Here is a 13,606-nt window from a genome sequence, read left to right as displayed (position 1 = left end):
GGAGTGGAGTTTATTGTTAGAAAGTAGCTCTGGGAATGAATTTCCCGTGAGAATGTAAAGTCCCATTTCCCACCACGCTGACTGAGCTGTGCTCCTTTGGTTATTTTTCATGGAATATGACACAAACATGAGAGTGACAAGCCACGGTTAGACGCATCAATCTAAAAACATCCCTGGAAGGTTGCAGCTTTTTATGATTATAATTAAAAAACCCCAAACAACCAAATAAACAAAACACCTCGACTATTCACAGGAGAATAAATGCTCAACAGATTAAACACAACACCTTGAAGAACAATGTGAAACAATAATTTTAGGCTTTTTTTTCCCCCAAGGTAAGAGAGAAAAAAAAAAGGTGCTTTTAATATAGCAGCAAAGTCGGTTACCTGCAGCCACAAGAAAGTGACCACCCCAAAGAAGGAAATTTGAGGATTCCATGAAAAAAATAATCTGAATTACTGAAGGTTTTTATTCTTTCTACTTTTATCTTAATTCTGAGATCAATATACACTCAGAATTCCTTGTAAGTCTGGTTCTTTGTGAGATACAACCAGAAGGCACAAAGGAATAGATCTTTTGCTCTGTCACAGATCCTACTTTTGCTTAGAAGGCTTCATCAATATTTAACCAGTCGCACCTCAAAACGTAAATGTGGAATGACATGCCTAAGCTGCACAGAGCAGGAGCAGAGCCTGTGTCTCCTCTGCCTGCAATGGGATGCTGAGGTGTAATCAGGATGAGTATAGTCTTTTACCAGTGCAGTGAATAAAGAGGTCAGAACCCCAAAAACCCTCTATCTTAAAAACATCTGCTTTTTGATTTATCTAAAAATCCACATCCTGCTTTTTCACCACATCTTTGGCCTCCCCCAAGGAGGGTTACAGGTTCTGTTGCCTTCTCGAATAGCCATATTCTCCTCAGGCTAATGTAAAGCTTACTGACATCAGCTGGCTTTGCATCAAGGCTGGAACTCACAGATACTTCTACATTACTTAATCCTCAGATTTTATTCTTTATTTGAAGACCAGCCCCTGCCTCTTCCTTTCAGGAAGAGCACCTGTTCCAGCACTGCAAGGGGTAAGAGTGTTGCATGTGTGTACCAAGAACTGCAGATGCTTTAGCACCCTGAACCTCCTTACAAAATAAGAGCAAACGAGTCATGACCAGAAAGTCTCAGACATCATCAAACATACCACAGAAATTCATATTCAACACTTGAGGTTTGAAGAATACTGCAAATGTCATGCCTTTAGTAATAAGTAGGAGTCCATTGACATAAGAACCTGTGGTAGGCATGAAAGATGGAGTTATCGAACTGCATCCCCCAGTGCCCTGAAGAGCTGGAGTGTGACCAGATTCTAGACAAGCCCCTGATGCAACACTTAAAAACCAGGAAGAAGAGTTCTAGTGGGCTCTGCACGCTGAAGTTTCTGCAGAGCTGGGTAAGCCATTCTCCTAGACTGCGTCCTAACCCATGTCCTAACCCTCCTCATTTTGGCTACCAAAAGTGCACTTTTACAATAAGAAATTACTGTGCAGTGCAGTATTAAATAATGTAAACTGAAACTGAGAAAGCACTTTTTGAAAGTAAAGTAAAAAAACTTGTTTTATACAGAAATCCATATATACCAAGCAACCCTTTCTGCCTAGCAAATCCCCGAATTGCGTGAGCAGGCGCTGTGGCTTCCCTTGTGCTTGCTTACAGTTTCAGTTGCTGCTGAAGGTCATGAATTGATCCTGCACTGCTTTGCAGTTTCTCTTGCACTAGTGGATCTTCTTCTAGTTTGACCACTTCAACCACTCCATTGGTTCCAAGAATACACGGTAGACTTAAGAATACTTCACTGTTTATATTGCAACATCCCTGAAACAACACGCAAAGAACACTGTCACACAGTTACTTATTTCTGCTCTGTCTGAAGCATGGAACTACACAGAATAACTTGATTATTTTAATTAAGGAGGGATATTCCATCATATGGCATGTTTTGTACAGCTCAAATTCTAGTTATTTCAGATTCTGTGCAATGGGTACCTATGGATTACTGTATAGAAACTGTAAAATATTACCGTACAGATAAAAAAAAAAAAAATCTTGAACCATGCCACACTTGGAGGAGTTTCCAAATACAGGTGTATCAGACCTCTATAATGCAGGCAAAGTTTATAGTACAAAACACTGTTTAACCCGTTTCTTACGTAGAACAAGCAGGAACACTTGATAGTACAGTATCATTAATTCTTTTAGAACTGAACAAAAGAAACTGCAAAATGCAGCCAAAGAAAGCTATCCGGGCAGTATTTTTCCAAGTATTGATCCCACATTCATTCTGCAAGATACTTCATTAAATTTATATCCCTACTATTCAAGTTTACACTGCAGATTTTGTTTATTTTTAGGATCTGTAAAGTAAATGTTTCTACATGGGTTTTTTCCTCATATGAAATGACTTAATGCATCAATGAAGCCTCTTAGGAAAAACTTTAAACAAGGTTCAAGTCTACAGTTCTGAGTCCAATATAGCTTCACAATCTTCTTCTCAAAGTGAAGTATCAAGGAGTAAAAAGGCAGCTGTTTCAAAGCTGGTCAAATAAAATACTGGAAGAAAATGCATTTTATACTTTCATGAAAGATACTGAACTCTTCTGGCCCTGGAAAAATCTACATTCAATACTAAGCACTTGGAAACATACACATTTCTCTTCATTTGCCAAATCCAGCTATTCCGGGGGAGCTGGTCAGCAACCTTGAACGGTTGACCAGAGTCCCTCTCGACTCTGGTATTTTTTTGCAGAATAATCCACTTTTAATATTGGCTTCAGATTAACACAATAATTGATTTTTGCTCATTTTTGGACTAGAATTGAAAGCTGTTGTTGGAAGAAAGTAACGGAAGTAGTGCTACTTCAGAACAGTTACTTGAAGTGAGATGTCTGTGCTGCTAAAATTAATGGTCATATCCAGTATAAATAATATAATTACAGTACCAATCAAAAGACATTAATAACACATTTACCTTTGCCAGAGTGGATACAGAATGAACCTTTCTTTTATCCTTCAGTATACTGTCAGTCAAATCGGCAACTGAGAGCCCAACAGACCAAGATCTCTGACCTTTTCCCTTTAGAACTTCCATAGCTCTATATAAACCAGGAAAAGGAGAAAAACATGATGTTTAGATTTTAATTATTCCTATTTTGGTTTATATGTAAAACCCAAAAGACAGATTAAGTGTACCATATCAGGTAAAGTGTACTATAAAAATATGATTCTGTTTTGTAAAACAACAAAAGGGAATGAAGAATTGCTTTAAAGAATTTCTTTATGTACGTTTTTCCCCACACTAGTAACAATTCTCTTTTCTGTCAAGAGGTGTAACTGATATGTGGCTAATTAAATCAGGTAAATTGATCCAAACTTATGCTTTGCTTTGAAGTAACCTGCTTCCATACAAGCTCTGAGAAAAGTATGCCAGAAGGCTTGTCTACCATTTTCTTTTTTATACAAACAATCGAACCAGCAGCTCTAATATTCTAGTGTATATTCTACAAAGCTTGTCTTGTCCTTAGATCATCACAGGCACAACATTATTAAGAACTTCAAAAAAACCAGCGGGCACATACACATATATAAAAGTGACTGACACTCAGACCTACAATTTCATGTAAACTTAATGTGTGAGCACTTTAGAGCAAACTTCCTCCTCTTCATAAGAGGCTGAAGGAAAAAACTCTGCAAACATGAAGTGCCTAAACGTGAAGAAAAAAATTTAAGATTATAATGGTGTTACCTGTTAGCCACCTTTTCCCTTGAGTTGCGAGAAGCCATTGCTTCCTTTTGATTTGCAAGTAAATTACAACTGGTCCATGATGGTACTAAATAGAAACAACCAACATTTAAATGCACATCTAAACAGTGACTAAAATAGGTACCAGATAAGGTGAGGAGAAGGAAAAAAAAAAAAATATTCAAGCTTTCTAAACTTTCCTTCCCTTAAGACAACCCAAATGTACTTCATGACCTTCTAAGATTCCCTGGATTGCTGAAAAGAACTTTATAGTAGCACCTGGCTAAAGACACTTGCATAAAAATGAAGTAATATGTAATAATTTACATTAGCAGTAACCTACCATATATTATACCACATTTCCTTCCTCTTTCAGTACCTCTAACCTATACTGTTGTACCAAATAAAAAGTATTTGAGGTTGTATTTTTTTTTTTTTTTTTTTTTACTGTGACAAATGTCGAATACTTTTGCTACCACTCCAGGTCTACAGCCTTGGGCACACACCAAACTTGTATTATTTAGAAGCATTATTATGAAAATCTACCACCCTGCTTATGACTACCTTCACTACTTTTCTCAATTATTCTTTCATTACTCAATTACTTAAGCACTGCCAGGACATTATATACTCATAGCCATAATAAAGTATCACTTTACCTTTGTCTTCCCCTTGTTCACCAATAATCCAAGCATCTTTTGCTGGCACCTGTGCTTTCAGAAGGTTTGTCAGTATATACTGAAATCTCTCAGTATCTAGGTTGGCACCCATTCCAATAACTCTGCTTTTGGGAAATGCACTCAGCTTCCATGACACGTATGTCATTACTTCAACTATACATGAAAGAAAAATATGTTGACAATGAAGGACCACTCAAAATTCAACACAACCACAAATTATGAATCACAATTATGAAAAGCTCAGGACCAACTTGTTTACTTTAGAAAAGGTATAAGCATGTAAGAACATATCAGTAATTTTTTTCAACCTAAAATACCAAATCAGGTGGGGAGGAGGTGAATAAAATTCACAGCCTAAGTAGAGTTTTAAGAGAAGTGAAGTGAAACTTCAAAATGAGTCACCATGTTTCCCTCTACCAAAAATCTCACACACTTCTAAATGTAATTCAGCCATTGTTTAATGTCTTTTCATTTGGCAAGCACCCTCTTCTCCATCTCCACAGCTCTAAATGATAGGAAGGGTAAGAAGCACTTGAGAAATAGGAAAGGGCTGCCTTTAGTGCGTTTACAGGACAGAGAAGCTCACACTTACTTCTTTCCCTGTTAAGTAGCGTTTTTGCTTTGTCTTAGTTCACAGTATCACCAACCCAACAGTTTTAAACTTTCCACCAAAACATAGCTGCAATATTTATTATCAACAGTATATTATGTACATTAGTAGCCAGTGAGTCTGTTCATATAGCACATAACACATGCATCTACCCTTACTGCACAGGAGAAACGTATACATAAAACTCACAACTGACAAGACAACAGCCAATGGATGCTAATGTTGTAGATACAGTCAGGTTGAAACTACGTACAGAAACATACAGAAATACATACCTTTTATACAAAACAAAGTACACTATTTTCTTTTATCTCGGTAACAGTAAAGAAAAAAACCCTCAAAGACAGTGTCCTCCTCAATGCTGAAAAGGAAAACATCTTTCAGAGTAGCAAGAATTTTTGACTAAGTGGGTGTATTCGGCAGCAATGTATTTTTAAAACAGGTCAAAGAGAAAGCCAAAGTACCAACATACCTGGATGAGAAGCAACAAGGAGAACAGTGTTCTGACTGTAGTGTGATATTGCTGGGATAATTCCTCTGAACAAATCCACATTGCTTTGTATGACATCAAGATAAGTCTGAGCATTACCCAGAGAATTAACTGTAAGTATCACAACTTTTGAATCAGCTGAAGCAGAAAAATCTGAAAATATAAAGAAAATATGTTTTTAAAATTTATGTCATTCTGTTTTGCATCCAAAGCTCGATAAAGAGCTGAACTGCAGCATCTAGCTTAGTTGGGGATTCTTCACCTCCTGTCTCCCCAATGAAGAATCTTGGGCACTTCCACAGCACCTGTAAAACACAGCTCTCCCACAAAACTACTCTTCCATTTCATAGCTGACACACACAGAAGGCAGACTCCAATTTGTCTAACGTTACAGGGCAGAGACCAGAAAACACCTAGATGGGTTGACAGGTAAGCTTTTCCAAGTTTTCTTGGCAAGAGGGTTACTTCTTTATCTGAGGCTTCTGTAATTTTTGATCTTACAGCTCAATCAAGGACATGTAGACAACTATAAAAAGTGTTCCAAAAGTCTATTTATTAACTCAAGTAAAAGATCTGTATTTATTAGCCCAAGAAAACACACAACCACGTTTGCTGCAGAAATTCGTAAGTCAAATCTGCCTTGAGTGTGTAACTCCGAATATCTGAGTACCATACAGGTAATCTGCTTGGTCACAGAAACAAGGTAACTGGACTGTCACACCACTTCTGGAACGAGCTGAAGCCAAAGCAGAGGCCTAGTGCACTGGCAAATTTGAAGCACACTAAGCAGGATATAATTAATACTGGCCTGCCTCAAACCTAGATATAAGCATACGAAAGTAACAGGTGACAGTGTAGAAGCATTTTGTAACATTGTAACACTACTAATAGCATAGCCAGCAACAACATACAAGCTTTCTGTACCATTGCTAAATGTAAACATATAATAGGTAACCACAAAGGCACAGATAGACTTTGGTGGTACAGTTCCACAACCAGGGTTCAGGAAAAAATGTGCTAGCAGTAAAACCTGCAAGATAAGATCAAAGGATGCATAGCAGGCAACGTTAGGTGCAGAATAAGCAGATAAGATGCCTGATGGAACCAGAACAAGTCCCTGTCCCTAAAATAAGATAAATTACATCAGAAGCACGAGCAAGTCCCCCATTTCATCTTGCAGAGGGCGTAAGGAACATAAAACCATGACACACAAGCAAGGAAGAATGGGGAAGTTGCTTAATTCAGTTCCAGCTTCCCCTGTGGAAGAGCCTTCAAGCTGCGTGACCTCAACCTCTGCGACTAAGACCATCAAAGACTGTAGCCATCATCACTAATTATGGAGACATGGCATCAGCTCTGTTGAGTTGTAGATCCACAGCTAATTGAGGACAAGATTTTCAAGAACTAATTGTCTGAATATGCAGTGATAATGACTAAGAACTAACTATTGGCCATGTGCATGTTTAATGAACATCAATCTAGGAAAGTAGCACTTTGAATCTTACCTTTATTTATCAGCCTTTTTAACACTGCCCTCACAGTCATCTCTAATTTCTTAACATACGTATATTTTTACCCTCTTCCTTCCCTCTCTCCACCTACTACACTGAAGTACTAGCTTGCCTTCTCTACATTTCTGGGCGAGTCCAATTTCAGCATTAGCCTCTTACGCTGGAAATACAGACTCACACACCTCCACCTCTATAAACAGAATGAAAAAAGCCTGAAATAAAAGCCATGCAAGGTTTGCTGAACCTTCCCTTCCCAGTTTTAACCTGAAAAGATGAAGAAAAGCAAGAAGCTATGAAAAGATAACATCTTTTTAAAAAGATACCCTATATGCCAGAGCCTCTGTATCTCCCCAGATGTCCCGCTCTCATTAAAACGAGCACAAGCACACAAGTACAGTACTCGCGCCCGTTCCAGAAACATCTATGATACCTTTGCTGATCTCCACATTTGGCAGTGCAAAGATCTCCAAGTCCATGGTCCCTCCTTTTGCTGCACCTTCAGAAAGATCCAAAAGAACCACCTTGTCTGCAGCACCCTGTATGAATAAAAATGATGCAGATCAACAATAAAACAAACCAAAACTTGTTCTTGTGGAGGTGAGGAATAAAAATCAGTATTCCTCCGATTCCAGCGTTTGTTCTACCGTGTATAAAACAAACAAAATTATGACCAAAATGACTGTCAAATCACAAGAAAAAGAATTTAGTTTAGTGAGTCTGATTGGAAAATAACACATTACAAAAACAAATAAAAAACTCACAAAACCGTCTCTGGGAAGTTATAAATGTTGATGTTACTGTTGTCTCTGAGCATACAGGCATAATGAAGTACAGACTATCCTTTTCCAGGGGACTTGGAGATCCCAATTGTAAGAGACTACCACTCAGGCAAGAACCCTTTAACTATGGATTTTCAAAATAAGTGAATTCAATATTCAACCCTTTGTATTTAAAAAGCTGACTGAGAAAACAGGGCAGAAGTCAACACTTCTGTGTGTCCATAAGTCAACTGGCAAGTGACAAGAGCAGGCAAAACAGAGGCAAGGGACGTAAGCAGTGACATGACTATTAAAACCGCTGAGTTACTTCTACACGTCAGACACTAAGAACTAGATTGGAAGCCTCTCTATTAATCGGTTCTGTTGCTGTTTGTAATAATTATGTACCTTTGCTGCAACTGCTAGCACACAAGCAATGCCAAGATCTCCAGCTCCAACAACAGTAATTTTGTTAGAACATCCTTCATTTTTGCCTCCGCCAATTTTACCCTTTGATTTCATGTCAGTCTCTCCTACAATTAAAAGAAAACCACAAACTTAAGTGCTGGTCCACACCATATCAATACAAGTATTGCTGCTTCATAAAGGATCATGGCTGTGCCAGAGTTAAACCAGATTACATAAACTTCTTCAAAAGAGCAGTCAAGCCTGACTGAAGAAAACGCATTACAACTTGAAAGGTGTAAACCACAAATATTCCTCTCTAGATAGGAATAATTTGTCACTAAGTAGAAAATATGAGCATAACAATAGCAAGAAGCTAGACACTAAGATCATACAAACAATACTCCCTTTGTTACTGTTACAAGTGTGAATATATACCATGGTCATAAAATTTCATATTTTGAAAATATATGCAAAATAGAATTTGATTAAAATACAATGATCTGAGCTTGTTTAGCCAATGCTACTGGTAACACAATGACTCTCATTCTGAGTATAATGCAGAGAGATTTCTAACAGAAAAACTGATTGCCTAGAAATGTGTGTTGCATGCATACACAAGTGTGTGCTCACAAGCATGTATGTGTATACAATGACCGGAAGAAACAGAAAAGGGTTAAAGGGAAAGGTTTGCAGTAGTTGCCACAGATCACCATCTGTGATTTCACAAAAAGAAGGAAGAAGAAAAGACTGACCTGAAGAAAATGTGTCAGGATGAAGACCCAACAGGACTGAGCCACAAAATACCCAGATAAGGAAAACATGAGAAATGTGAAATTCAGGAATATTCCCCAAGACTTACAATGGGTGAGATAAAGTAATGAGGCAAAAATGCCCAAAGGGTGTAAACGATTCCTGAAGGGTGTAAAAGACAAGTCAAAAATCAGCTTGTCACCACTGAACAAGAAGAACCCAAGAGACGTGATATGGAGTCAGCAGCCACCGCTCCTTGTCCTCAGTGTTGCACACCAGTGAATGTGGTCAGATGGGTCTCTGGGCTTGCGACTGTGGATGTGAGAGTGTGAGTGAATGAGATCTGAGAGAATGAATAATTGTGATGGTGTAGAATCAACTTGTTTCTAATAAAATCAAGTTTCCCTTCCACAAGATCTCACATTAAGTTTTGCCGCAGTAATTCCCAACAAATGAGTAGTACCAAGTCTACAGCATTTTTCAGTAGGCTTCAATGCAAACATCCAAAATGACCTGCTTACTCAAATAAAGAGAATCTGAGCTCTTTGTTCAAAAAGAGGCACTTTTGATTACACAGAAAAAATACCAAACACTGCAGACATGCAAAATTCGCCAAAAATTCAGATATTAAAATTGTGTAGGCACCTTTGTGATATCAAGTAATAACAATAAATAAAACATATTTGTATAAGAACATTACAAGCAAATATATGAAAATATCCACACCTTCAGTAATCTTTGCAATGTAGGAGAGAAGTTCTGATTGCCTGGCTGCATCAGATGACGACAGTGAATACAAAGGGAGCTCTTCCTCAAATTTTGCAATCATTTCCTTGATTAATCCAACAACAGTTGATTTAGGCTGAAATATAGCAATACAGAAGACAAAACAGTCAACCAGCTATTTCATATAGTGGCAGCAGCTGTAAACTGCAGTAGTCATAAAAAGCCACAGCTATATAAAATTTAATCAAACTATAAATATTGACACACTTAACACTTACATAAGCACTTAAGGGAAAGAAAAGTATCATTTTTTGAGAAGATACTTTCCAAACAGAAGTATGGACTAAAAGGAATTTAACAAAAAGGAATTATAAAATTAAAATTATCAGTGCAACTAGTTTTTGAAGGCATCCATGAACATACGGAAGCCTTTGATAGAGCCACATCCAATATTATAAATGGGTCAAATCATAGCTAACGGAAAGAGAGTTCAGTCTTCTCAGACAAGCTTAACTGTCCAGAGTTTTGGCAATTCAGTCCTCCTTTGGGCAAAACACACAGTGAAGTCAGTAGAAGTTGCCATGGGAATTTCTATATCAATAATGTAAAACACATCCCTTCCATTTCAGAAAACTAGCATTCATTGAATCATTTTTACTGGCCTGGCAGTCATATTTAAGTTATTTAACACAGTGCATAAAGTCATTTAGCAACAGCATTGGCTTTTGAATCTCTATGCTAATGTTTCTGAGTTCTTCTGAAAGCGATGTACCCAAAAGGTAGAAACTTCCATTGAACTTTCTTGAGGCATACTCATTTGGTCCAGTATTGTTATTCACTATTCACAGCAACAAAGGAAAAAGTATCACGAGGCCTACATTGCTTTGTAACAGTCTCTTTTTTCTTCAGCTTAAAATAATTTTCCTTACAATCACTTATAACTTCCCTTACAATTGCTTCAGACTGTCTGAAAGCTGTAATTTCGAGAGACATAACATTCTGCTGTCTTTGCATAATCATTACATATTTAAGATTAACAAAAAAATGCAGAAAACAAAAAGCCCCAAACCCTACCCACTCCTCTCCATTGACCTCCATATGACACCATGCATTATTCCCAAATACTTCCCTCCCCTGCCAGCCACTCCATCTCTTACATGGCTCCAGTTTTGCAGGTACGGCAAATAAATCCTGCCATGAGCATCAACATGCTTTCCCACTGAAATGCCCATGTTCACAGTTGGCTTCAAGAAGCAAATGGGGGGAGCAAAGGGATGAGAATCCAGAATCCACAGATGAATAGGTATGTTATAGGAATTACCTGTTCAACACAAAGTAAAAGCCATTACTAGCTTCTGCATTGAGAAGAGGCACTAAAAACCAGGCGTGTGTGCATGTGATTTACACTTCGTAACAACAAAGAAAAAAAGTCTGACAGATCACTTTCTAGATTTACGCTGAAAGTATTTACACTACTGAGGCTAGTTAATAACAACAGACTTTTCTGGATCAACTTGAAGTTCTACCAATCATGTCTCTCTTAATATAAAGCTTTGTTGTTGTTTTATTTCCCAAGTTGTTCTATCAGCCAACATGCCCCCTTTCCTGGGCAAAGAAATCTCTTACAGCTACCCATTTCATACTTATTTTAGGACTCAACAGCTGATGCAAAGAGGTATCTATTAAGAGCTTTACCTCAGATTTCAAAGGCTTTAAGTTAAAAATAAAAAAATTACCTACTAGTTATTTTTGGACACTACATATCAAGGGTGGGGCTTGTGGAGTTCATGCAACCTCCATTAGAACCAAAGAGTTTGCCTACATGGTCTCAAATTACATGATTTTTTAAAATAGTTAATTGACATATCTAATTAATAACATCTTATTTCAGCATCTGTGTGTGCATGAAGGCACCTGAAGTAGTAGTAGAAGGCATATGCAGTAGAAGTGGCTTCTGTCAATTCATGCAAAATCTTTTAGAGCTACCTTTAAAGAAGCTGCACAGTATATTGTTAAGAGGCAGTACCCAACCCATTTTACAGTTAGATTCATAATTGATAAGGAAATTATATTTATCTTACCATATTTCACTGGAACAGTACCACTAAAATTGAGGAGGTCCTTCTGGGATCCATCCTTGAAGGCTGAAATGAAAAAATGTGATTTAAAAAAAAATAAAAATCCTTTCAAATCTGGCATGGCAATCCCATCCACAACTACCAATATACAACACTAATTTTTCTTTAGAAATCAAATACACTGCTCCTGAAAGAACCAAGGCTAGAATGCTACAAAGGAGCCCCCCTGCCCCGCTGCCTTTGAGATAATTCCTTAATGGAATCTCAATGAAAATTGCATTGGTAACTGAGCACATCATCAGTCTGAAAAATCCCTTGTCCTGGGTAATTCTGGTGGTGTAGGAACTTTCAGTCAAGCTGAAGGATTCTGGAAGTTGCACTTGATAAGCTAAAGATACCAAAATGCTTTCAATACCATCATGGCATATGGGAAAAATGCTGTTACATACAATGAATTTACAAGAACATCAATCTTCTATAATTACTGACAAGTTAAAATAAAATGAAATTTAGTGAATGAGTCGCTTAGGTTTTTATATGTATGCATGCTTGGAAGAACTTTCAAAAATAGTCAAAAGTCTGTTATAGTCAAAATAAAGATAGAAACACAACTGAAGGATATTCACACTATTCAGATTCTATTATACACAGTCTGAATTTATGGCAAGTAAGAATTCCCACAATTAGTTCAAAGTAACTGTATCACTTCTTACTGTATGTGTTCATGGAGAATATGAAGTTTGGGTAGGTCTTGTTAACATTCTTTAGTTCTTCTATGGTCAGGTCTCTGAACTTATACTGGGAAGCGGAGAGAAAAAAAAAAATCAGCAACAAAATGTTTCACTTGAAAGGCTTCTTCTTTCATTCCCAGAGATAGGGAAAAGGAAGGTAGAAACACAAAAAGGGGAAAGTAATAATTACTTGTAGTATTATAAACAGTTTTGGTGTGAAATAAATTCTCAAAAGAGTTGATACAACAACAAAAAAAAGCTTTAAAGGTATTGCAGGTGTGCTGTTGCTACATTAGAACTCAAGTTCTGAACAACACTCCTTATATACCATTTCTTCCCCTTTACAGCTGTGTGAGCAGAGGTTTAATAAAATGTAGTCTCCTCTTTGCATAATAATTAAAACCAATGTAAAAATACAAACCTTTTCAAAAAAAGAAGTCATCTTATTACTAACACAGTTACAACTAAAAACTCAGATACACCTGCACACATTTTGGAAGAGTTTCCCAAGATGTCCATTTCCACAAACACATTAAATGTCCAAGTAATTAGCCTCTGGGAAATTTTTTCCGTGTTTAAACTGTCCTTGAGAGCTGAGAAAATTCAAACAAAACAATGCATCCCTCTTTCCTGCCTGCAGAAAACCTGCCCACAGATTAACAGAAGTAATGATGCTTGAAATGTGATCTGAAAGGAATTAGCAGCAAAAATGAATCACTGCTACTTCATTTAGACTGTCCCCAGCCAGTCTGATACCTGAACTTCCAAGAGATTTGCATCCTCCCACATATGAAAGTTATGAAGAATATTTTCCGTTTCCTAGATTAGAGCATCTGCTTCTCATTTTAGGAAGTCTGGAGTTGTCTTGGAACACTTGTCTAAGCAACCACAACTGCAGCCTGAGAGTGGCTTAAAGAGCTGCTCACTGCACTGGAATAATTGTCACAAAGCCGTAGCTAAAATCTACAATCTCTTCAGTAAGGCACCCCACCAGAAGCAGCAGCAATTCTACAGCTACACGGATGGTATGACTATTTTGCACTTCACAAGAGAAAACACAAAGCTGCTGAAAAGAA

General features: G+C 37.5%; 1 protein-coding gene across 1 annotated transcript; it reads right to left on the bottom strand.

Annotated features, from left to right (window-relative positions):
* Positions 1 to 1,480: 1,480 nt before the first annotated feature.
* Positions 1,481 to 12,652, bottom strand: UEVLD (UEV and lactate/malate dehyrogenase domains). Its single transcript, XM_009701740.1, has 11 exons — positions 12,513 to 12,652; positions 11,803 to 11,865; positions 10,879 to 11,042; positions 9,722 to 9,857; positions 8,246 to 8,370; positions 7,510 to 7,615; positions 5,551 to 5,721; positions 4,448 to 4,621; positions 3,792 to 3,876; positions 3,018 to 3,141; positions 1,481 to 1,864 (listed from the first exon to the last, which is right to left on the bottom strand). The coding sequence occupies exons 1-11, from the start codon at positions 12,523 to 12,525 to the stop codon at positions 1,700 to 1,702; spliced, it is 1,326 nt and encodes a 441-aa protein (XP_009700042.1). The 5' UTR covers positions 12,526 to 12,652; the 3' UTR covers positions 1,481 to 1,699.
* Positions 12,653 to 13,606: the final 954 nt, after the last annotated feature.

The sequence above is a fragment of the Cariama cristata genome, unplaced genomic scaffold (assembly GCF_000690535.1).
Source record: "Cariama cristata isolate BGI_N322 unplaced genomic scaffold, ASM69053v1 scaffold28546, whole genome shotgun sequence".
NCBI lineage: Eukaryota > Metazoa > Chordata > Aves > Cariamiformes > Cariamidae > Cariama > Cariama cristata.
This window is presented reverse-complemented; position numbering and strand designations above follow the sequence as displayed.